We start from the raw sequence: 26,440 nt of genomic DNA, 5'->3' as shown, positions 1-26,440 counted from the left end.
CCAGCCTGGCTCCATCCAGCACAAGGCCTCTTGCTTCTGTCTCAAGGCACTGTGCGCTGCATTATGTGCAGGAGTTGTTGTTGTTGTTGTTTCCTTTCTGCGCTTTCACCTCTCTTGTTTCCAACTCTTTAGAAAATAAAGCCATCCACTGTTTCTATATGGGCAAAGATTATGCACTGCTAGAATCAGAATTTTATATCAGAATTAATATCACTATTGCTAAAACATCTTAACTAGATTGTTCTTAGTTTGAAACGGTAGTACGGAAGTTTAGGTAACACTTGTTCATGTAATTACCCAGTTTAAATAAAGGTCTATATTCTGGTTCTATCTTTTTAAATAGAGAATTCACATAAATTGTAGATATTACACGCTCTCATAAACTTGGTTCTATCTGTTTAAATATTTTCAAATGAACTGCTAATTTGGTGTCACCATGTGCAAGCAACATTTCCCTATTTTGGGGAAGACAGAATGCATATAGTTCATGCTGAGTGCCTTAATTTCACAAAACTAAATGGTATAATAGAGGATGAAAGTCTGATTTTGTCTGTTTAAATTTGCTGAGAACTAGTTTGCTAGAGTATCTGTCTCCTTCTGAGTGCAGTCAAAAGTGGTCATCTGGGCCTGGAAAAATGAGTGAGTAAAGCATGAAAGGAAACAAGGTCATCTGGGTAGGGCCCACCCCATCTTCTCAACTCTGATGAAACTTCCAGAATTCTTTGAAGATATTACCTTCATAACTACCCCAGGAATGTCTTCTACCTCATTTTAACAGAGCACCATTCAGATTCAGATATCCGACTTAAGTGTCTATTACGTTAGGACCACCTGGGAACCCTTTAAGAAACATCAACATCTACTTCTATAAAGTTCTAGAACAGGCCAAACTTATCCCTCACGGAAAATAATCAGAGGAATGGCTGTCTGGGGAGAGGGCGTGGGAGTGGGGACCTACTGGCCCAGGGACGAGAGCGAGCTTCCCCGTAGCTTGATGGGACTTGGCTGCACCAGTGCACGCCTTTGTCTGTTCTTCAAACGGCACAGCTAAGACTTGTGCATGTCAGTGTATGTGTGAATTTTACCTCAAAGGAAAAAGCCCACCGATGTCTCAGATGCCGCCCCCAGAAATTCTGATACAATCAGCTGCGGGATGGGGTCTAGGCATTCATAGTCCTAAAAGCCCCCAGGGGTTTCTGCTGGGTGTGATTAAGAGCACTGCGCCAACTTCCTAAGAGACCTCGTCATGTAAACACGGACAAGCACACGCTGGTGCAGCAGCCCTGATTCTAACCTGTGCTGGTGTTCTGACAAGATGTAAACTGGTGTATCTTCAAATGCTCTTTCAAAGGGATCTTGAGGTTAACCTGAGTTTTTATTTTGAACCCTAACGTACCAGCTCTAGGATGCTCTCAATCGACTTAACTGCACAAAGAGGAATACTTCTCTCATTTATATGCTAAGGGTGCTATGGGAGTTATGTTTTAAGTATTTGGGTTGGTTTTTTCTTCAGTTAGTACAGTTAGAAACGTCAATGATTTGGGCTGTATAGAAGGACTGACCAAACGGAATTTCACAGTCAAAGGAGATTATTTTGTTGAAAGCTTCCGTGTTCCTTTTATCTACTTGTTGCCCCACCCACCTTTTTGGTGATAAATGAGGGATCTATTCCGGACACCATGAAGCCCTTCTCAAGCACTGCTCTGTGATGGGCCTCACACTACCCAAGGGAAGGCCACAGAGGCCGACAGAAGCTGCTCCCAGATTCACAGGCTGAGGAGCTTTCTCGCTGAACTGACACACATAAAAAAGAGGACTCTCGACAGAACCAAAATCCCTCCCAATGCTTTGTAGGAACAAAACATTTGCTGTAAGATGCTTTCACATTTGAAAAACTTGAGGGTTTTCTTTCCAAGACTTTCCAGTTATAATTTAGAGACTTGGTATTTCACAAAAGAAATCAACAGGACATTGCACATTCTGTCCCAGGGCTGTTCAAGGAGATTTCTGGGGATTTCTAAGGTAACAAGCCGTGGAGCCACTTTCTGTGGCGTTCACGCTGAAGTGCTTCAGCTGGTACCTGTCAGCCAGACCAAAACATTTTCAATGACTTGAGAAAAAGCTACAACTAAGAAAGAGGTAGCTTCTGAAGTAAACTAAGCAGATAGCTCTTGACAACAAGGTCAGAAAAACATAAAAACAATGCTTTATAATATGTACAGATTATTTCTGATCCAATTCTTTCTCAGGCTTTGAAGAATTATTCCTATTCTCTATTTGCAGGCCTGAGGATTCTTCCACCAAGGCCTCCCTGTAACAGGGTTCAGGTCAGAATCCAGAGTTCGTATCACCTGGTGGCATATGGGAGTGATTGTGGTTAACTTTTACAAATCATCAAGAAAGAAACATTCTATGAGATGGCAAAGTTGTTGTATTTAAAAGTGACGGTAATCGCATGTCTGAAGCAGGGTTGTAGACGTTTGCGTAAGAACTAAAGCAGATGGTGGGGCTGCCTCCTTTACTTTAAGAAAAAAATAACAGAAAATTTGAACATGTTGAACAAGGGATTCTTAAGCCAGTTGTAAGTAACTGCCAGGCTACACTGAATCGGATGACTCTAGGTAGAAACAACAGACAAAGCATGGTGCCCTTCGGTGTTTCTGCCTGGAAGACACTATTGGCCACTCCTGATCTTGTCCAAGTTTATCCATAGCTGATTATTGATAATGATGCCCAAGGATCATTACTTAAAGGGGCATTCAGGACTGAATACCTTTATTAGTACAGAATTTTCAGTTCTTTATAGCGATATAGTTTTTCAGTCATAGAAACCTATTTTGGCAGAAAATGAACTTGTGGAGATCTTGGTCATTTTGGTTCACTGACTATCCAAAAGCAGGAATGAAGTGCAAAATTGGAAATCTAGACTTCTTTTTTCAGACATATTTATCTATGCAGCTAGAGTTCACCTCAGCCAAGTCCCCATGTCTGTGATTAAATGAGACAAGGGCTTCAAACTTTCTTGGGCATTCCCCAAACTTTCTTGGGCGTTCCCAATACTCAGAATATTCTTTACACAACAAACTAGACCAAAAGTCAAGAAGCATTTAGTGTAAAGGGCCAGAGAGCAAATATTTTAGGCTTTGCGACCATGTGGTTGGTCTCTGTCTCGACTACTTAATTCTGCTGTTGTAATGACAAAGCAATCGTGAATAATGCATACATCACGAGTGTGGCTGTGTTCCGATAAAACTTTTGGATACTAAAATTTGAATTTTTTATAATTTTCATGTCACAAAGTATTATTTCTCTTGTCATTTTTCTTCAACAATCTGAAAATGTAAAAGTCATTCTTAGCTCACGGGCAGTACAAATACACGGGTTGACCCCTAGAGGGACTAAGTTTTGTGAAAGCAGGGTCCATAATGTCAATTTCAGCCGTGCATAGCATCTGGCACACAGTAAACGTTCGATACATATCAGTTGAATTGAACTGGTGCCACTCATTACTGGCTTCATTGCCTACTAGAGAAACTATTCCATGCAGCTAAACTCAAGAATATGAGGACCCATCTAAAATGTGAAGCAGTTATACCCAAGTCTGTGTGTCAGCATATTCTGACCAACATAATTTTATTTCTGATGTGTGAACCATTTTATTGCCAGATGACACTGAAATATCAATTGCTGACTTCTAACAATCAAGAATAATGTCACCAATAGCTCACTGAAATATTAGTGAGCATAGCCACCTACAGCACTTACTGGAAATGTAGATTCCTGAGCCTTACCCCCAGAGCCTGTCTGGGGTAGAACCCTGGAGGCTGTGGTTTTTTTTTTTTTTTTTTTTTTTTGAGACTGAGTCTCGCTCTGTCGCCCAGGCTGGAGTGCAGTGGTGCGATCTCGACTCACTACAACCTCCGCATCCAGGGTTCAAGCAATCTTTCTGCCTCAGCCTCCTGAGTAGCTGGGACTACAGGCATGCACCACCATGCTGGGCTAATTTTTGTATTTTTAGTAGAGACGGAGTTTCACCATATTGGCCAGGATTGTCTTGAACTCCTGACCTCATGATCCGCCCGCCTCGGCCTCCCACAGTGCTGGGATTACAGGCGTGAGCTACCGCGCTCGGTAGGAGACTATGTTTTAAATAAGCTCACCAGGTGATTCCTGTACAGGTGGCCTCTAGATCTTATTTGGAGAAATACTAATCTACACATAAATTACCTATATCGTTTTAGGGATTAAACAGCTCCTAAATCTCCTCTATAATTGTAATAGCAGAAAACAAAAGAATCAAAATAAATTCTCTTAGATAAAATTCTCTTAAAATTTATTTTGATTCTTTTGTGTTCCGCGATTATAGAGGAGATCTAGGAGCTTTTTTAAAATTTATTTTGATTCTATGTTGTTACAGAAATCAAAACACTCTGTAATATCGTCTAGGCACACTTGCAACAATGGAATATAAAGGAATTACACATAATTTATATGAAGTCCCAATAATTGAGAAGTTAAAAGTGAAGCTGGTCCAGCAGAAGTGGTGATGAGTTACCCTGTCCTGCCACTTCTCCCTTCAAACCACTAAGACTCAAGTAGCCCATCAGTGAAAATCATTTTCTAAAACTATTTTCTAAAAATACACTCCTGTTCGGTTTTTTCACTCCCGGTACTGACACACTGAAATCGCCTACCTATTAGACCTGAAGAACAGTACATCACACTAATTGCTAGTATTAATGGTAGAAAACTTGACCTACCCACTTCTGCCTATGGAATGAATCACATTAAACTACACAGGATTCCACAGAGCCGCATCCTAACTCCCACAGATTATCTGCCAACAGGTTTTTGCACTTTAGCTTCTGAGTAGTTTTTTTAACTTATAAGAATTCAAGTTTAAAATCCTCCTGTAAGCTATCACAAATATGCCTTATTACAGGTAAAAGTAGGAACTCAAGATAATGCAAACTACTAAGAACGTCTCAAGGTGGATTCTTAGAACATCCTGGCAAATGAGACTCCAGTCACAGGCCACTCCTTAGTCAATAAGTTAGTCCTGCAGAATTACTAACGCACAAGAATTGTTCATCCAGATTTACAAAATGCCACTGAATGCCACTGTGACTGTATCTACATTTATTAATTTTTACAAGGCCAACTCTTTCTTCTCTAAAGGAAGATAACAAATTTTGACTAAGATCAAGAGTTCACATGATATGAGCAGCTTTGTAGCAGCCAGTCTACTACTGGGCTGACTTAGTAACTATGAAAGCATCTCTCAAATATAGTCTACAAAACAAACCGTGATAGAAAAAACATGTAGTATTTCTAAATCCACTATGCCCACAGGTACACACACACACACACACACACACACACACACACACACCTGCTAAAATAGTATTTATCTACAGAGAAAAGGGTGCCATGCATGTCAGAAATTTTATCCTCCAATATTAATGCACTTTTTCTGGTAACTTTAAGCCCCTCGGTGGCTTGCTATATGACTTAGGAATAGGAAAGGGAAGTGAGAAAAATTTTATGGAACACAGGTTTGGTATCTACTTGTTCCTTTCCCCTTCTACGTAACACTAGTCTCTAAAGGAAGAACAAGACTGAACGGCAGAGGCAGAATGCGTTCTTCAGCGGAATAAATCTTTCCATTCTTTTCAGAAAATAACTTAAATGTGTCTGTCTTCAGGTCGAGGCATGAATATGACTTGTTCTTTGATTAACGGGGCTGACATCCAGCCAATGTAAGTACTACCTACCTTCCCACTCCCTCTCATCCCTTCTGCACTGCAGAGGTAGCACAAGGAAACTGCATGTACTTTGTAAGTTTTTTCTGTTCATGAACTTTGGAAACACTGAGTGAGCTTTCCATTTAATCTACATTAAGTTGTAAGCATCCTGATATAGGAAACACCCCAACTATCACCTTCTCAATCCCTTAGAGTGAAAATAAAAGATAAACTTCGAATAAGATTCTAAACAAACCACCAAAACATAGATCACAAAGGCCAAATACACCAACATACAAAACATTTCACAGTCATATCCTTTCTGATCATAACCACTGTTAAATTCATCACAGGAAGGTAATACAGTACATTATATGAGCTTTTTTTCTTCTTCTTTGGGCCTAGATAACAATACATAGGATTTTATAGTTTTATATTGTAGATCCAATTTTTAAAATCCTCTGGCTTTATCAGTGTTCCCATTATTTTTTCCTCTGATTAAGCTTGTGGTGAACTGCAAATTTACCTTATAAAAGTGCATGGCTCAGACACAATCTTTCTAAAATTAACTTTCTCCTTTTGTTAGTATAAAATTATAAATTGTCTTAAAAATTGTAAAAATATTTGATTAATGTTCATTAGTTGTTTTCAATACTATGTCTACTATTTAAGAAAATAATGGCTTCAATCTCTACTTATTTAAAAATCAAATCTCCATTCTAGATTTGTTAATATGTATCTTGAAAGTGTAAAAGTACTTACATTTGGGGTGAAAATATTAATAAATTTCCCACACTAAAATATGCCTGATCAGAAAGCAAGAGCAGTTATAACTTCATAGATACATAAGGAATTTATGTTCAAAGTATTTTCATTCAGCATTTGATCCCATTTTTCATTCTAAACATTATATGTGCATTCTCTTTACTGTTGGAATTTAAAAAGACTGTACTGCCTACATACCCAAAAGCATGAAAACTGTATCCAGAAACAAATTTCTCTAATTTCAACAGAGAGATTTCATCATGATTTTTTTTTCTTTAACTATCTCAACAACAAAAAGTTACAGTACAAATGGCTCAAACATAACCTACCCAGACCTAAGTCAACACTGACATGCCAGTCTGTACCCAACTGATAAAGCTCCAGGTGGACTCCCAATGGTGAGTTTTTTTAAAGTACATGAGGCTTAACATTCCAAGTTAAAATTTACTTTTAAATGCTTTCTATAGGCTCCTATGAGTCCATTTTTGAAGTCTTAACTTTCCTGCAAAACATGTATCATTCTGAGTATTTTAAGAAGGGCAGGAGCAAATAAATTTTAGGAATAGTTCCTACTAACGTGGAAGAACCACCAAACAGCTCTCTTGCTTAAGAACATGAGTCAGAGAATCAAGTGCTGCAAATTCGGGAGAGCTTTTTGGATTAGATGTAGAACCAAAGTATTTTGAAATTAGTAATAAAATTCTTCCACATAGATTCTTCTTTATTTCCTCATCTGCATTTTCTTGTTTCTACATCTTGTTAAGTGGGCTGATTTTGATTCACCCTACAATTTGTACATTAACATAAAATTTAAAACTTGTGATCCTTAAACAGAGAAAAATGCCACCTGAAACATTTGTAGGGGACAAGTCTTTTCCAGTTTTTAAAGACATACTGGAATAATATGTCACCTCTGTATTACCTTGACTTATTTACTTTGTCTTTTGTGACTTAATTTGATCCTTTTATTTCAAAGTGGGATGTACACCAAAGTTTGTTAATGATATAAAGAATAGTAATATAAAATTTTAATATTATCAAGCAATTGTAAAAATCCAAGACAAAACTCTTTGGAGGGATTTCAGTGGAGTGGTATTCCATTTCAGCGGGCCAAGTATGGAAAAGAAAACAGGTAGCTCACTGTAATTTTCCCATTTACTCACTTTCTCTGTAACTCACTTACTGTAAAAGCACATCATACAAAATTTAAAGCCCTAAATTCTATTTCCTAATGATAATTTTAGTCCAAATATGAAAACTGCATTTATCTGAATTTAAATAGGGGCAATAACATGAATCTACAACTCCTCTAAGTTATGAAATCAAAATTCATTTATGTAAGAAACATGCACATATTAAAGAGGAGGAAATAGGGGCCTACTTTCAAACCATGTCTCCAAATTCTTAACCTAAAAAGTGCCAATTATTTTGGGGAAAAAATCTACACTTTGTTTTGCTACAGAGTTTTTTAAAAAGCTATTCTGCTGACTGACTTTTTATGAGGCATTAGAGCAAAAGCAACACTATCAGATATTATAGCCACTAATCTGTGCAGGGCAGTGTCTGCTATAGAATCTGCTGTGTATACTAGGGAGAGGAAGGGTGGGGAGTCAAGTAGTTATATGCTTCTTTAAGAACTCTCCAAGTCGTAACTCTGGCGTAATGGGGAGACAAATGCCAGGCACTCTCAAGAGATCAGTATTTTATACCTAAAGATGCTTTCTTGGAGTGGTATAGGCATTTAGAACATGAATGTTCTAAAACTGCACTATCTAATATGGTAGCCACAAGCCCCATGTGGCAAACTGCAATCCAGTTCTTTGGTCTACAAGTCACATTCAAGGGCTCCACAGACACACAAGGTCAGTGGCTCACACTGCACAGCACAGAGACCCTTTCCACCACCAAAGAAGCTCTCGAACAGCCCTGCTCTACGAGGCAATGTGCCACCCCAGCAGGCTGGCTGCCCAGGGGCTTCTTATGACAGACTGCCTTGCCCATGAATTACAGTATCATGATTTTCACCAGCAGGCTTGCAAGCCAGCAAGCACGGAGCACACGCACACATACGCAGGTCCAAGCACACGTCTGTCTCTAACCATGCCTTCAAAGTATAAAATGACTTTGTAATTTGGGAACTATATATATGAAAATGAAGCAAAATTAAAATGAGACAGCCGGTATGGTGGCACATGCCTGTAATCCCAGCACTTCGGGAGGCCAAGGCAGGAGGGTCACTCGAACTCTGGAATTCAAGATCAGCCAGGGCAATACAGCGAGACCCTGTCTCCAGAAAAAAATTTAAAAATGAGCCACACATACTGGTGTGTGCATATAGTCCTAGCTACTCAGAAGCTGAGGCAGGAGGAGGCTGGCTTGAGCCCAGGAGGTTGAGGCTGCAGTGAGCCATGATTGTGCCACTGCACTCCAACCTGGGTGACAGAACAAGATCCTGCCTAAAAACAAACACACACAAAAAACAAAAAAAAAAAAACGACAACAAAAAATTCATCTTATCAAATAGGCAACAAAAAATTGACAAATAGTTTCATGTGCTGTTGATGTACATGGGTATAATATTCTGAAGAACAAGTCAGTGATTTTTATCAAAAATTTAAATGTGTACACTATCCTTTAAACCTAAAAATCCCATGTTAATAAACTTATCCTACCAAAGGTGTTCAGACAGAATTACATAAATGTATATAATTTTCTATCTTAAAAAAATGCAATGGATTATATTGTGTTTTAAAGGTATTTCTTTTTTGTAAACAAAATCTTAAAATCTTAAAAGCAATTTTCACAAAAGAGTATGATTTTCTTATTTTTTTTCCTGGAAAATTCATGGCTATTTCAGGAAAATAAAATTCAAATAAAACAAAATATAAACTTCAGTTTCATGCAGAAATAAATAATAATGAGAAGACTCCTCCTCAGAAGTTGGAAATGGGGCATGATTTCCAGGATAGCATTTGCATATGTCACCTTTGACAGGTGTTTCCATACCGAACAGTGGAAATGATGAACACCTGCTACATGGGGAACTGGTCACATAAGTTACAGCATGCCCTCTCAAATCATAACAGGTGCCAAAAAAAGGTCATTCTGGGGTACTGTCGAGTACATACACACTAGCCACATCCAGTAATTAACGTAAAGTCATGTGGATACAGATACAAACAAAATGACACACACACCAACACAGGAAGAAGTCTGTGAGAATATTACCTACTATGGAATACGGTTTCTGGGAATTTTTTCTTATCCTAAATTATTTGAATTTTTTATAGCAAATTTTAAAATCTCTTTTCTAAAACTTAATGAGAGAGATCTCAGTAAAAGTGTGAAACTGGACAGTATTTAAATCTTTCTCAAAGTAAAATCTAATCTGATATTAATAAGCTACTTTTCAATAATAATCTACTGTGTCCATAAAGCAAAAGTTTATTTTTTAGAAAGGCAGACATTCCAAAGAACTATTCTTAGGGTTATAAGATTCTAGAGATTTATTATGAAAAGTCACAAAATTATTTTTGAGAAAAATGCCTATTACTGTCCTGTTAAAATATTTCAGAAATAAATACGTAAGATAAAGCTGCTTGAGCTGAATTAAATCTGGTAACACAGGTGACAGCTAGGAGACAGAACACCTGTTCTCAGTGACTTTTTCAACACTGTAAGGGAGAGAAAGGAATGTAAGAGTGAATAGTATTCCAATCACTGCAAACTCTTAGAAAAGGGCTTCTTTTCATTGTCAGTTTTAGGTAGTAATGGTTAGCTTCCATTTATTATTTTTACCATATGGAATTTGGCTATGGCACCTTATCTTCATCATTCTTTATCAACATATCTAATTAATCCATATTTTTCCAAACATTGAAAAAAAAACAGAGTAGAAAGTTATTCTGACTCGGAACCACAGTTCTTGAGTTTCTGTCTATAGACTCTAGGTTCTCTTAGTCCATGATTACTTAAATCTGGTCACTCTCCTAAAAAACAGCTTTACTCAAAGTTTTGACACTATATTTAAAATTTAAAACAAATCAACCAATAACTTCACCTTAAAGATATGAAAAACTCCATTACAATTTCAAGATTATTATTACCCCTTCTCAAAGGAAAAGAATTGTTAGTACTTATCTTTTTCTTGAATACCATAAAACAATAGAATGGATCTAAAAGGAATAACTATTTCTTTGGAAAATTTAAAGCTCAAGATAAAACTCTCCATCCTCACCCTAGAAAACAGGGTTTTTGAGCCTTAGCAGGGAGTAGCTCACATACCATAAAATGAATGAAAAATTCAAGATTTTTATTGACAGCATCATTTCAGTAAGCACAATTATATAGCAGTATAAAAATATCTAGATTGACAAAGGCAAAAAGAAAGGAAAAGAGAAGAACAGAACAGAATAGGGTAATCATGTTTCTGTATGAGCCAATACAGTGTAAAAATTTTTTAAATTTCATCCATTCAGTAAAGAGTAGAGGAAACACAGACTGGGCACGATGGCTCACAACAGTAATCTCAGCACTTTGGGAGGCCCAGGTGGGCAGATCACTTGAGGTCAGGAGTTCAAGACCAACCAGCCTGGCCACACCAACATGACAAAACCCCGTCTCTACTAAAAATACAAAAATTAGCCAGGTGTGGTGGCACGCACCTGTAATCCCAGCTACTCGGGAGGCTGAGGCAGAAGAATCGCTTGAACCCAGGAAGTGGAGGTTGCAGTGAGCCGAGATCATGCCACTGCACTCCAGCCTGGATGACAGAGAGAGACTCAGTCTCAGAAAAAAAAAAAAAAAAAAAAAGAGTAAAGGAAACACAAAATGGAATCAGACAACTTGATAGTGAATTCTGACGGAAGAAGTATTAAACATTTTCTTCAAGGGTATAATAATTGTTCAATTCCCATTCTTACCATAAGAAATACAAAATATCTACAAAGAAGTTTAACCTGTCCTCAGAAGTCCCAGTATTTTCGTTTAAGTTATTTACTATGAAAATAAGAATTAAATATTAAATACAAAAGAGCAATGGCTGTAGAGATACAGACATACCCAGAGCTGTATTTCCTAATTCCTGCATCCATATTAGGATCCCCATGTGACTAGTAACATTGCCTCTTTTTTTTTTTGATCTCATTAATTTTCTACTTCCCCTAGGGTAAACTTCTATCAGAAAATGGAAGATGTATATTTGCTTTTAAAATGTACAATTGAAATCCACAAGAGAATAAAATATGCATATTAATACAGCTCCTTTGCTCAAAATTGTGAAACTTAGAGCACCACTTACACTAATTTCTTACAGACATTCTTGTAGACCTCAAAGAGGAGGTCTACATATTGAAAATTGATACTGATTTACTCAGACTTAGGGAACTGACATGACTTATTTGGCACCTAGGCATTTGAGTGGCAAGTCATCATTAAACATTTTTTAAAATGCTATCCCAACTGCCTGTTGTATGCCTAATGAGTAAGTATAACGTATATGGCAAGCCTAAGTACACTTAGGCAATACAAAGCCAGTTAGAAGACTAGAACATATACTGTAGTTTGCTTATGATGCTAACAGGAAATTTTCGACTGATGCCAGAGAGGGAAAAAATTATGAAAAAATGTTTTTTGAAAAAGCAAAGAAATACTTAAATTACGCAAGTTATTATAAAGCATATTAACAAACTGGAAATCACGAGTAATCTCAACAATGTGCATGGTTCCAAATAAGTATTTTAATAGTTAAGTATAAAATAATAGAGGTTGCAATCAAATAATTCCTTATTACCATCGATGCCATATGTAATAAGTCACCACATACCACTCGTATACACACACATACCACATTCTGCAACTAACAATCACAGTATGTATATTCCTCAGTGGGATCAATGAATAAAAGTAATTGTGGAAAGTACCTATTTTACCTATGGGGCAATTTCATTTTACTTTAAAAAAATAATTAGAATTCTTTATACACAATGTCTCATCCCTCCACCCTCCAAATAAAATATAAGCAAAAAAAAAACAAACTCATGATATGACAAAAATAAAGGCAACATTACATGGATATAAAATGGGAAATAGATACAGAATGCCCCCAACAACGTGCCTTTTGCTAACTGTTTCCTGAATACCATAAATTGTACAGTTTATTACAAAGTAGCTATTGAACAGATGTTAGTAGGTTTCGTATTTCTGATGTCCAAAGGCCATCCATTAAAGTAGTCACATAAGCCAGAGGCAGGTAAGGGAAGGGAAGAGGATATATTTTTACGTGATTAAGACTTTCTAAAATCCACACCCTGAAATACGGTGTATGTGTTCTGTGATGTCCATTCATGAGTATCATCATTTCATTAGATAACCCCCACCCTCCAGTCCTTTATCCGTTCACCTGGCAAGACCACCTGGGATATCTTTTTGAAGCTATTATGAATTAATTCCAACCCTCTAACCAGCACAGGAAAGCTCATAGGTACTCACCCTGCAAACTGGGCACTGCCAGGGACTACTGCTGTCTCTAAGCCTGAACTCATCAGACAAACACTTGGAATGATACACACGAAAACACAGGTCACATATCAACACCTCTCCAGGCAAATGGCATTCAAAACAATACCAGTCATGATTTTCTGTTTCCCAGTCCTACAAAAAATACAAAATAGTTTTGTATGACATTTTGTCAATATCTGCAATGACTAAGAACAAAATTGAAACTAATGTCCATCAGAAGTTAGGCATCATAAACAATTTAAAGACATTTACTGTGTTAAAACAAGAGGGAAAATACCTAGAAAGTTGCTGCTTTAAATTTTAAAATCTTTCCTAAAACAGTGGTAATATTCAGAAATATCTTAAGATAATGTGATAGCAAAACCAGTCCAAAATGAAGTATGTCCAAAGCCAACTCCAGTTCTAATGTTATCTTTCATTTTGAAATATAATCTAAGGAATAATTTCTTTAGTAAACTGAGAACCCCAAACCAACCTATAGCTCCGCATTTCAAATAAACAAACCTTTGTTTTGTTCTGCTTTAAATATATATATATATATATATAACAGTCCTTGACACACTGTGGGAACAGAGAGAACAGTAATAACTGGTGATGCTCACTATTCTTATCTTCTCATCTGTGGCACTGGATGTTTTATTGAAAATAACCATTAATCAGAATGTCCATGTTCTGATAGGATGTCAGATTTTCAGAGCTGTTGAATTTGGAAAAATAAATTGAAACTGTGAAACTAAAGGTTTAATCACATTATCCAAAGGAGATTACCACAGAAAACAAAAAAGGAAGTAGCCTTATTTCCTGACTGGGGCTATTCCTAGAAATAAAAGAACACAACTGTAGGTACACAGGCATTCTTCAACATGTTCTTATTTTTGACACCTTTTTTTTTATACAGGTAATACCCTTTAAGTATACAAAGCAAGTGTTAGAAGTTCTCTTAATTTAGAATTCATTATTTATAAATATTACTCTTAGCTTTTCTTAAAATATATTTATGCTAAGAGTGATGGGTTAATTCTCAACTTTATTTGTAGATATAGTAACCAAATGAACAAGGGTAAAGTCCACAGTTAGTATAAACAGGGCCACTTCCAGTAGGGACCCTGACATTCCAAATTTGGGTTCCACCATCAATTTTATTTCTATAAATTGTTATCTATACGGTTTCCAAGGTGGAACAGCTTTACTGTTTTCTCTGATGTCAGTACTCCCCCAATAAATGGGCTTTCATGTAGCACTCACTCCATAAGCAGCAACTTCTTTGGAAACTAGGTTCAAACGTGTTACTGCTTGACCATATCTGACTGCCAGATACGAAGGACTACCCAGTCCTTCAAAAGAGAAGAGGTACATGAATGTTCAAAAATTCATGTCTTCCAACCCACATCCAGAGTCATGGCTAGAGTGCGGCAGTAAATCCTGCAAAAATGTAAACTTTCTGGTTTGCTTTTTATTAAGAAATTGGCAGTCTGTGTTGACCAAAGTAATAAAAAGACAATGAACATTTTTAGTTATTTGCTACAGATGTATACACTCTGCAAACTTCTTTTGGTACGGTAATTTCAGTTGGGCTGGAATCTTAAAATACTGATTTTTACATAAAACCCTGGTTGCACATGGCACAAAATGATGTACTCCACAAAGTTGGGCACACTGGCATCACACAGACAACAATATATGTGTGTGGCGCTTGGCTGTACTAAAACAGTCATCCTTGGTGTATCCATCTGAGATGGGCTCATATGTAAGCTGCATTTTAGCTATTTCAGTTTATCAATTATTATATTAAAAATCATTGACAAATTAGGTTTTGGTGGAAATAAGATATCTTATTCTACTTTTAATTAACAGTACTCTTTCCAAAGTTAAGACAAAATATTTCAGGATATTTTCTTCATACTCATAGCTGTTTTAAAAACATCTTAAGGGATTCTGGTGGCTTATATTTGACTCAATATTAAAAAGAAATTGCCATCATTCATCACTTGAATTTTTTACATTAATTCATCTTCATGTGCTGGGCAAAATATTATAGTAGTTACTAGGTTAATTAACAAAAGGAAGCAAGAGTATAATTCCTGTGCATACCTCTGGCCTCTCCACATTACCTTTACCTCTTTGCATCCCTACCCTTTCCCCATCCACCCATGAAATGAAGATAAAAATGGATCTTTGATAGGGTGTTTAATTCTTCACCTAGTTTTTCATAACCAATTACAGAAATGAAAGTATAACTCAAATGAAGTAAAAGAGAAACATCTGGACACATTTATATAATGGCATATAACCAACTCTATTCTCAGACAGAAAGTATGGGCTGGGGAAGCAGTGCTGTTGATTGTTTTAATCATGGCAATAGCTGTTCAGAATATGCAAAACATGCAAAAGTCAAGTTCAAAGTTACTAGACTCTGAATCCAGGAAACATTTTCCTGAGGGATGAATCATACAGGCATGTTGATTATAGGACAGGTTGCCTACAATTTGTCTTTTGGTAAATAGAAATCCTTTACATAATGCTTTTGACTAGCACTCAAACATGTATGTCAAAGAACCTAAGTTTGCATTTTCACTGGTTCCCCCAGATGTCATCAGCTACTCTAGAGATAGCCTGAGTAACAGCATATGTGAAATGCCAATTCAAAACATGAAAGCTTTTAAATAGCAAACCTACTAGCATGAAATTCAAAATTAGAAGCCATGTAAAGATAGTATGGTTTTAACAAACAAATCTAGCAAGAGTTAACTAAGCTAGCCTAAGGTAAAAGAGAAACTACAATACAAAAAATAAAGCAGAATTATAGTAAAATAACATAGTGCAAAATTAGTTCACCTTGTTTGGGGCTGCTGTCCTGGAGAAAGGCTGCATACTGTAGGCCTTTCAAAATAAAAACAAAATAATCTTGGTCTCGCTACTTAACTTTGCTAAATGTCAGGCAATACACAGGGCTAAAGGGATTTCACACAGGGCCAAACTGTTTATTATTTCCTATATGACTTATACTATTTTACAGATGATATTAACTGGTAATCTATCAATGTGCTAATCAATAACGAAAAGACAGAAGCATGCAAACATAAGAGTCATTACTAGTTGTAGAGGAAACGTTTCAACTAACAAACACAAAAGCTACAAATGGACATAGAGAAAATCTCCCCCCAATGTACCGTGAAAACTATAATGATATTAGAAAAATATTTTGCTAATAAATAAATTCAGTGCCATTATAAACTTGCATAAGACATGAATGTATGTCTTATTAATTTAAAACTGGTTCACACTGGATTCTCTAAAAATCGGAAATGATGAATGTGAGTGTGGTCAACTCAATACCTCACCATAACATGAAATTTATACAGGCTGTCCTCAGAATCTAGTAGAAAAATCCACCTCTAGCAGCAGCCTATTGATCTAAGTCTCTGTCATTCACATAGCATTTGGTTAAGACTCTGGAGCTCGACTGATTCAAATCGTGGCCCTGGCATTCGCAGCTGTATAATCTCAGGCAGAATGCTTAGCTTCTCTATGTGTCATTTTCTACCTATATAATGAACAAAATGATAGTACCCAGTCTACACGGTTTTTCTATGAATCACATGAGTCAATATGCAGACAGTCCTTACGGGAGTGCCTGGCACAATGTGAGCACCCAGGAAGTGTTCTTATTATTATCTACTCAGTGCACAGAACAGGAACTGACCAAGTCACAAAATGATAGAACATGCTTATAATTATATATGTGTGCACATTTCTTTGCTAGGCATTTTAAAATTCATTATCACATCTGTATTTCACAACAATTTTTTTTTTTTTTTTTTTTGAGACAGAATCTCGCCAGGCTGGAGTGCAACGGCGAAATCTCGGCTCACTGCAACCTCCGCCTCCCAGGTTCCAGCAATTCTTGCGCCTCAGCTTCCCGAGTAGCTGGAATTACAGGCGTGCGCCACCATACCCAGCTAATTTTTTGTGTTTTTAGTAGAGACAGGATTTCGCCATGTTACCCAGGCTGATCTCAAACTCCTGAGCTTGGGCAATCTGCCCAAAGTGCTAGGATTACAGGTGTGAGCTACTGCACCCAGCCCACAATGCTTCTATATGCTAGATAAAGCAAGAAATATTAACTCTGATTTAGAGACCAAACCGAAGCACAGAAAGAGAGTTGCTCAGTCAAGTCAAAAGGGAGATATGTGGAAGAACTGTTTGAATCAAGTGTTCTAAAGTATAATCCACCCTCATCAATAATCCAAAAGCAATTTTTAATTTACTCTTTCTACTTAATGAGTAGATAAATATTACACAACCAAGTATGTGTGTTTGAGATAGCATTTTAATGTAGATGCAATGTAAAAATTATTGTCTACAATTCTAGGTTTAGCTTAATTAGCAAATTCTGTTAATCATTAGGAGATAATAATCTGATGGTTACATATTTCCAGTAATTTTAAATATTACTTATATTTAAAATAAAAATATTACAACATTGCTCAGTGCAACAGAATTCAGACAGAAGGAAAAAGAAAAAACAAACATATACACACACAATCATAATAAACTTAAAAGAGTATAACAAGACAGCATGACCCAAAAAATCCTCTTGAATAAGAAGGAAAGTATTTTACCAAAGCAAGAATAATTTCTAAGTATATTATAGTTTAAATGCACACAGAACCACAGTATAAATGATTTCTAATAATCACCGATAATTCACTTGGCAAATGATTGTGTTTTTGTAACTAAGATAGGGCATGGACATTTGGAAGAAATATGTGGTTCTGCGGTAAGTAACATAAATAGAGTAAGTTGTATCTCACACCCCATAAACATATACACCTATCCATAAAAATTAAAAATTAACAAAAGGTATATTTCATATCAACAGTATCCAAGGGGCATCAAATTTTGCATTAAGGGCACTTAAAACATATGATTGATTAATTTATGACAACTATTATAACTATAATTTTATCAAGAAAAAGACAAAGACCTAAAACTTTAAAAAGAAATTCTCACTGTAATATGCCATATATATATAAAAGGGTTGTGGGGGTTGGGGAGTCAGGCTCAGTTTGAATTTAGCCTCACTTAATATTTTCCTCAAGAACAATGCAAGGGCGCCCCTGCTTGCCATGGCTGCCTACGGTGGTAGTTCTGAAGAATAAAGCCATCAATTCCATTCCTATCTCCTATCTAAAAGATGTGAGCTAAGCTAAATTTCAAGAGAAATATAACCCAAAACTTTTTTTAGACTGGGCATTTTGAGGTGGGAGGAACAGATGATGACAGAAAAGAAGTGTCTATCTTGCCCCTCTGTAAATTAAGATTTAAGCTTGTTTATCCCCAATAGGTTAATCTCTTTAAGAAGCCAGAAAATATATATTTTCATTAATTATGCTGTTTTAATATGTGTCAAAAGCCTTAAATGAGAAAAAGCAAAAGACACAGAATTCTACCTTTTCATTTAAAAAGATATAGGCATGGTGGCTCATGCCTGCAATTCCAGCACTTTGGGTCACTGAGGCAGGAGGATCACTTGAAGCCAGGAGTTCAAGACCATCCTAGGCAACATAGCAAGACCCTGTCTCTACAAAAAATGAGAAAATTAGCTGGGTGTGGTAGTGCATGCCTGTAGTCCCAGCTACTTCGGAGGCTGAGGCAGGAGGATTGCTTGAGGCCAGGAGGTCAAGGCTGTAGTGAACCATGATTTCGCCACTGTACTCCAGCCTGGGTGACAAAGGGAGACCCTGTCTCAAAAAAACAAACAAACAAACAAAGATGCCCCCTAGGCCTATTTAAAGGTAGTATAAGATCATGCGTGCAGTTGCTCTTGAGTCACAAGCAGCAAAACATACCGGTAGAAGGACTTTAACCAAAAGTATCAACGTGGTTCCTAAACTCATACATTATTTTTGTCCTGGCATTAACTGTGACAAGGAAATGAGGCTGTGAGACCAAACCTGGCAGGTAAGTAAAGGGAGAAGTAGTTTTACAGCAAACATCACTTTTTAATATTTTAAGTCATCCTCAACACTCTTGACTAAATTATTAAATGTGAGATTAAAAGTATCTGTCAAATAATATTCTAGCTTTGTGCCGAGGGCTGTCAATAAAGTTGGAAGTCACCAAATTAACACTAACCGCCTCAATTGCAAACGACATTATTTGATATGCTTTATCTGCAAATGATCCATCATTTAAGGTGACCTGCCTTAGTGTATTACATTAAAGCCTTTGTTAAGACCTTCTCATCTTTAGTGAGTATCTTATTGCTTAAGAGTATAACTCGTAAGGTATTAACTTATATTTATCACAGAGAGCTACTAAATACCAAATGTAACTTAGCCCAGCAAATGGTAAAATTCTGTCCAAGAAATACACTTCTCACATTTTAAGAATAAAGGTGGTGAAATACTGTGAAGAAATAAGGGTTTAGTGCAGCCATCCACGTGTCTTGCTCTAGAGCAAGCAGATGAAGCAACATATGAGCCTACAAGGACATAGAGCATTTCTTTTAAAAAATCAAAAGAAAAAAGTCTTGAAATAACAAAACATTGAATGACCAGATATCACAAAATTTCACTCAGTGGCCTGGTCTTGCGGTCTTTTTCCAATATAATTTTAAAAGCTTATGAAAATACCTTTAAATGAATTATGTGGACCCTATGAGTAAATGGTAATGACAGACCAATCTGGAAGTGTGAGATGACCATAGAGTGTAGAAACTAGTTGGCACACACAATTTTTTATGCATTTACTTTCTTAAGAGACAAGTCTTGCTACGCTGCCCAGGCTAGACTCAAACTCCTGGGTTCAAGCAATCCTCCTGCCACAGCCTCCCAAGTAGCTGTGACTACAGGTGTGTGCCATCACACCTGGCTCCTCAGTACGTATACTTCTGTTTGCTTGACTAATATTTGAGCAAACCATTTAAAATTGGGAGTGGCCTTACTTTAAATAATTACTTTTTTCATTCTACCATTTCATATGTTCGTATTTAAAACATTACCACAAAGATGCTTATCTATTACCTAATTTTACCACAGTTTCTCCAAATGAATGATCACTTATGTGATCATTAGGGCTGCAAATGGTGGCTGAGATCAGCATCCCAAAATGCCTAAAATAACTGCAGTCTAAAAGAAGGAATCTCAGCACCATGAGGTCACTATCTTGGCCTTAAAATATATAGGCTTCCACTTGGATTATTTATAACTATATCCTGACATATTATATAGTTAGGCTTTTGTTACATGATTGCTAGATTTCATAAAAGTAATCTTGTTCAATATATGCATATTTCTCAATTGCTTCAAATTTTTAAAAATAAGCATTGAAAAAAAGTAGCAGAGGTGAAATAAAAATGTAACACCAACAAACTCTGACTTTTAAATTCCATCAGTAATAGGCAGCATAGAGAAAACTGCACTTTTGTCTACTTTCTCTTTATCAACAGAATTGTGGAATTGAAGACAAGAGTCCAGACTCTTTGCTGATACAAAGTATCTCAGGAGATATAACTTGTGGGACTTATCAAGATAAATACACCTTTTCCCCACCTGAGTTTACAGCAATTTTTAGAGATAACAGAAGGAAAAAAAAGAGCTTTACCACCCATTTTAAAAATAACAGAATTGCCTAAGTAAAGAATATTTGTAACTTTGACTTAAACGTTTAAAAATAGATAACCAAAAACATCCTATGCCTTCCCTTCCTAAGGCCATATACATCTACTTGTCATGTTCCTTTCTTGATGGATAAATTACAACATACATCTTTCAGTTTAAAAAGTCAAGTTTTTAGAGACATCAAAGTGATTCATCCTATATACAAGGTGGTAAAACTATAAAGCATGGGCCCCAGACTCAAATGCTGGTATGCAGGACAATCATTAGCCCACAGAACACCATGTGCAAACTAGAAAAGGTGGCCCTTCCATGAGACACTCTTGTTGTTGTATGTTCATTTATTAGAATAAATGCACTGGTGACTTTTGAATAAATAGGCAAATATACAATGTCTGTGATGTGGATGGGGCTTCCTAAATTGTACAGTTCACATCTGGCACCCCCATATGCAACGGCCTCCACGCACTGGCCATACATTAAAAAAAGTACACAAAGCTGGTCAGTACGAGATGCATGTGCTGTGCCTAGTGAGAAACAATTATATGTCCTCCTCCTAGAGTGTTATCAGGGCATGAAAATTGTGGCACATGGACAGTCGCTGAGTAGCCAGGTGGGACCCCAGCCAAGGTAACAAAATACACATATAATTTGTCTCATTATTTTAGAGTTACACTTTAAATAAAGATCCAGTGTTCTAATGGAAAACCTCTTTACAAGTCTTGTGTTTGAGAATACAGGTTGAAAAGTAAAAAGACCCTGATTAGAATTTTTGCTTGTATAATTAGTAAGAAACTAATGTGCTTTTACTATATTATATACAGGCGTTTTTGGTTGTAAGCATATTTATTCATTGGTCAAAAACTTGCTTTGAGTACCTGGTTAGACACTTTATGTAGATAATCTCATTTAATCTTTCAAACAATCAAATGAAATAGATATTAATATGCCCATACGACAGCTGAGGGCTGAGGATCAGAGGCTAAGAAATTTCCTCAAGGTTGCATAACTAAATAAAGGCTTGAATTGGATCTGAAACCCCTGTTTATTTGTGACATATGAGATCTTACTTCTTTCTAATAAACTACATTACCTCTGAATTTTAAATATTTACATATTTTATACACCAGGCACAATTTTGATATATTCAGTTGTGCTTATATTATACAGCCATTTTAGAATAAAAATGTTTGCAAGAAAGAACCAATCAGAATTAAACCTGTATACTATATGTTTGGTTTACATATAATATTTCATCTAGACAGAAGAAAAAAGGATGATTCTATAAATATATGCAAGAACAACATATAAAAATAAAAATTAGAACTAGGACCTAATATAGTGGTAAAAATATAATGTGCTCATTAACGACTTATTGAATTAAACTAAACAAAAAAACTTCAACTTGCGGAGGAAGAAAGCATATAGGAAAGTACCAATCTAAACAGTAAAGAGAAATAAAATCGCTTTTATGAAAAAACGTACACATGATCCACAAACCACAATCCTATAGATTAAGTTGCACTTACTGTTAGTTAATTACTATACAAATCTTGGATATTATCACTATAGTCTTCTATACTATCTATAAATTCCTAAGTGTTTTAAGATTAGAAATTTTACATTATCTGGATTATTCTGAGTATATAATAAGGTATCAACAATTAATGGCCCTCCTTTAAATACCTGAGGCAATAGATTGATACCACTTGACATTACTTTTATTATGTCTTGGCACCCTAAGTTTCTTCACTGGCAGCAAAGCTTTACTTTTCTGTAAGGCAACTCAATAGAAAAATTCTTCTTATATAAAGATTTCCACTTAACTTTTCAAGAATACTTCCAGTGCACAAATGAAATTACACCAGTGAACGTAAAGATTTTTTCTTCCATGTTTTCTGTTGCTGGAAAATGTGAATGTTCTTTCCTGAAGCTTTGAAGGTGCAGATTAAATTGACAAAAACAAAGTTAAAAAAGTGAACAGCTTTTCTAAGTTTATACCTTATCACAGCTGTTGCTATAAACCACCTCCCCACAGGCACTGGCTAGTTAGTTTACTGCTCTCAGGCTTCACAGGTTAGTATGTTTGCTGGCTCATCTGCTGTAGAGCCAGAAAAGAAAATAAACTCAAACTTTTTGGAAAATATTTCCACAAAGAACCAATGATAAGATTCTATGTCATTTTTATAATTTTAGATTTTAGAGAATTTATGATAAAACACTCTCAAAGTATGCAATTAATAAATCTATCCCTTTCACAAACTAAATCTATAGAAAGAGATAGATTTTTGAAAGGGATATGTCTATCTATATCTTTAGATACATTTTTTTTTTCTTTTTAAGAGACAGGGTCTTGCTCTGTCGCCCAGGCTACAGTACAGCAGCGGCATGACCATAGCTCATTGCAGCCCTAAACTCCTGGGCTCAAGTGATCCTCCTACCTCAGCCTCCTGGGTATCTGGTACTGCAGGCATGTGCCACCACACCCAGCTAATTTTTTATTTTTTTTGTAGAGATGGGGTTGTGTATTTTATTTTTTTTTGTAGAGATGGGGGCTATGTTGCCCAGGCTAGTGTTGAACTCCTGGGCTCAAGTGATCCTCCTGCTTTAGCGTTCCAAAGTGCTAGGACTACAGGCATGAGCCACCACACCTGGCCACATCTGTTACATTTGAAACCTATCATCTTAAATGATGTTCCCTTGTAAAAATTAACACATTTTAAATCAAGGTATTAGAAACAGCAAAACAAAATAAGGTAGGAAGATAGAAATATTACACATGAAATCAATCTTTACGTAAGAAAAAAATGTACTTCGATATGTGCCTCTGAGTTTAAAGGTACATAATGAAAGGAAAGAGAAGAAGATTAAAATATCAACATTTAAAAGAGGAGTCAAAGTGAGAACTAGGTAAAAACGTAAAGAGAATTAATGTTCTGTCTTTCCTATTTGATTTCTGTTCCAGTACACAAAACTTGCAATTGTCATTAGTCAACGTAGGCACTGGCCAGGAGAACTTAACGTTTGGAACCTTTGTACTCTGCCACAAAATTCCTACTGAAGCCTGCCTTTGGCCTGTGATACCATCCTACGTGAACTGAGACTGTTTCCCTAGGAAGACGGTTCATCCCCTTCTATCTGTCTAGATGGCATCAACATTATCTGGCATGGAAACATTTTTTGCTAATATTTATCGACGAAAACACTTAGGAATGCCATGAAGTGTGGGTACATCAAAAGAGCTTTGGTTTGCTTTCTTTTTTAGATTCAAGGTAATATATAGAGAAGCAGGATCTTTGTAAAAGTGAGTCATCTCCTAAATAATTAGTAAGGAAAGTATCCATACTACCAATGTAGAGCCAGCCTTAATGTTGATACAAATGTTAAAATGAAATATTAAACTTCTGAAAATGATTTTCTATAGGTTGTATCTAAATAATGTTTAAAAGCTAAAAGTTCACATCTCTATGTTTATCAAATAAAATGTACTTACAATCTCATCTCCTGGCAACCAATATCCTTCTTGTTCAATACCAGCTTTTGAACCTTTGCAGCCCACTGTTAGAGTTTCGACAATAAGACCATCTTTCACAGCTAAGCTCAGCTGACGGGTGGTCTCTTTAGGGTGCATACCGTGGACTCGAGACATATACCTGAACACAGAGGAAAAACAAATTTAAAAATCTTTCAGTACTGAAAACTAAAAATGAATGAAAATAAGAAAATGGAGGTAATTTCTTTCATTATGACTTGTATTTATGAGAGTCCTGTTGAGATAAAGAACAAGATAAAGAACGAACACAATAAACAGAAAAGAAAGGAAAAGTCTTCAATACGCAACTCTTCCAATTATCATGCTATTTTAAACTCAAATTCTCTTCTGTAATGATTAGACCAAGATATGTTCAAAATAGTCCCAAATCAGCAAATATAAATCACTTAAGAGACTGTAGTCAAACATCCCCTTTAGTTTTAGCCTCCGGAGGGAGCAATTACCACTAACTTCTACTCTACAGATTCTACATTTAGAATTTTATAATCTCCAACCATAGGACCTTAGAATTACAAACATATTTTGTAATACTTTTACCTAAAACTTAGGAAATGACACCAGAGAACATTTAGAAATTACATGAGTGCTTGTCAACATATAAGGAAAGCATGGACGCATGTTGTGATCAGTCAGGCAAAAACGTGATTTTCAGTGAAATATACTTTGAGTTACTGAAGCACGCAAACATTCCCTGATTTACTGTTACAAAGTATTTTTTTAAAACAAAAAAGTGAAATATATCCAACACACCCTGGATCACTGAGAATAACATTGCAGATTCCCTTGTATTCACCAACTATATTCAACTCATGTTAATATTCGGCATATTTGCTTTGTATCTTTTTTGTTTAATAAAGAAATAAATGTTATAAAGTTGGATTTGTGCCATTTTCCACTCTCCTCCAAACAAACCTCAACACTGATCTCTCTCTCTTATATATATATATATATATACATATACATATATATATACACACACACACACATCAGTGTCAATGTATCTACCTGTATCTCCAGTTAACTACTAAACTTCAAAGAGATCTTTGGATATCCAGATAAAAAACATAGTGTGAGCTAAATCAGACTGGCCTCAGACTTCTCCAGAGAAACATTCCATGCTAGAAGTCAGGGGAGTAATGCCTCATAAGTCCTCAAGGAAATAAGGGTGACAAAACTAGCGTGTTTGGACTAGCTCCCACCTTCTTCCTTCTCCACCTCATTGTTACAGACGTTGCCAATGTCAGGGCTAACGTTCTGTTCTCTGATCATAATTCCCACCTCTCTTTCTGTCTTAGTCCTTCTGTTAACTGCACTGACAGAACAAGCAATGTTGAAGGGGAAAATGTGCTAATGTAATGTCCTCGATGCCCACAGTGCAGATTCATGAACAACTATCTCAGGGACTGAGTGCACTATCCGAATATATAAACATCACCCTTAAAACAAAAAACATTTTTTCATGCGTCTTTTGGCTGCATAAATGTCTTCTTTTGAGAAGTGTCTGTTCATGTCCTTCGCCCACTTTTTGTTGGGGTTATTTGTTTTTTTCTTGTAAATTTGTTTGAGTTCACTGTAGATTCTGGATATTAGCCCTTTGTCAGATGAGTAGGTTGTGAAAATTTTCTCCCATTTTGTAGGTTGCCTGTTCATTCTGATGGTAGTTTCTTTTGCTGTGCAGAAGCTCTTTAGTTTAATTAGATCCCATTTGTCAATTTTGGCTTTTGTTGCCATTGCTTTTGGTGTTTTAGACATGAAGTCCTTGCCCATGCCTATGTCCTGAATGGTAATGCCTAGGTTTTCTTCTAGGGTTTTTATGGTTTTAGGTCTAACGTTTAAGTCTTTAATCCATCTTGAATTAATTTTTGTATAAGGTGTAAGGAAGGGATCCAGTTTCAGCTTTCTACATATGGCTAGCCAGTTTTCCCAGCACCATTTATTAAATAAGGAATCCTTTCCCCATTGCTTGTTTTTCTCAGGTTTCTCAAAGATCAGATAGTTGTAGACATGCAGCGTTATTTCTGAGGGCTCTGTACTGTTCCATTGATCTATATCTCTGTTTTGGTACCAGTACCATGCTGTTTTGGTTACTGTAGCCTTGTGGTATAGTTTGAAGTCAGGTAGCGTGATGCCTCTGGCTTTGTTCTTTTGGCTTAGGATTGACTTGGCGATGTGGGCTCTTTTTTGGTTCCACATGAACTTTAAAGTAGTTTTTTCCAATTCTGTGAAGAAAGTCATTG

The 26,440-nt window shown here is 36.3% G+C and overlaps 1 protein-coding gene across 40 annotated transcripts in view; it reads right to left on the bottom strand.

Moving 5' to 3' along the window:
• Positions 1-26,440, bottom strand: part of ZMYND11 (zinc finger MYND-type containing 11) — a 124,439-nt gene that overhangs the window by 20,283 nt on the left and 77,716 nt on the right. For 19 of the 40 annotated variants that reach the window (XM_001136274.6, XM_063781272.1, XM_009457823.5 and 16 more), the window contains 2 exons: positions 24,144-24,303; positions 12,999-13,160 (listed from right to left, as the gene is read on the bottom strand). In XM_001136274.6, coding sequence (XP_001136274.1) covers positions 12,999-13,160; positions 24,144-24,303 — 322 coding nt within the window. Of the gene's footprint in view, positions 1-12,998; positions 13,161-15,863; positions 15,909-24,143; positions 24,304-26,440 lie in introns of all 40 variants that reach the window. The other 21 variants (XM_009457835.3, XM_009457834.4, XM_009457832.4 and 18 more) reach the window with 2 other exon arrangements.

This window comes from Pan troglodytes, chromosome 8 (genome assembly GCF_028858775.2).
Source record: "Pan troglodytes isolate AG18354 chromosome 8, NHGRI_mPanTro3-v2.0_pri, whole genome shotgun sequence".
NCBI classification, from domain to species: Eukaryota; Metazoa; Chordata; class Mammalia; order Primates; family Hominidae; genus Pan; species Pan troglodytes.
Note: the sequence above shows the minus strand (reverse complement) of the source record. Positions and strands in the feature narration are given on the sequence as shown.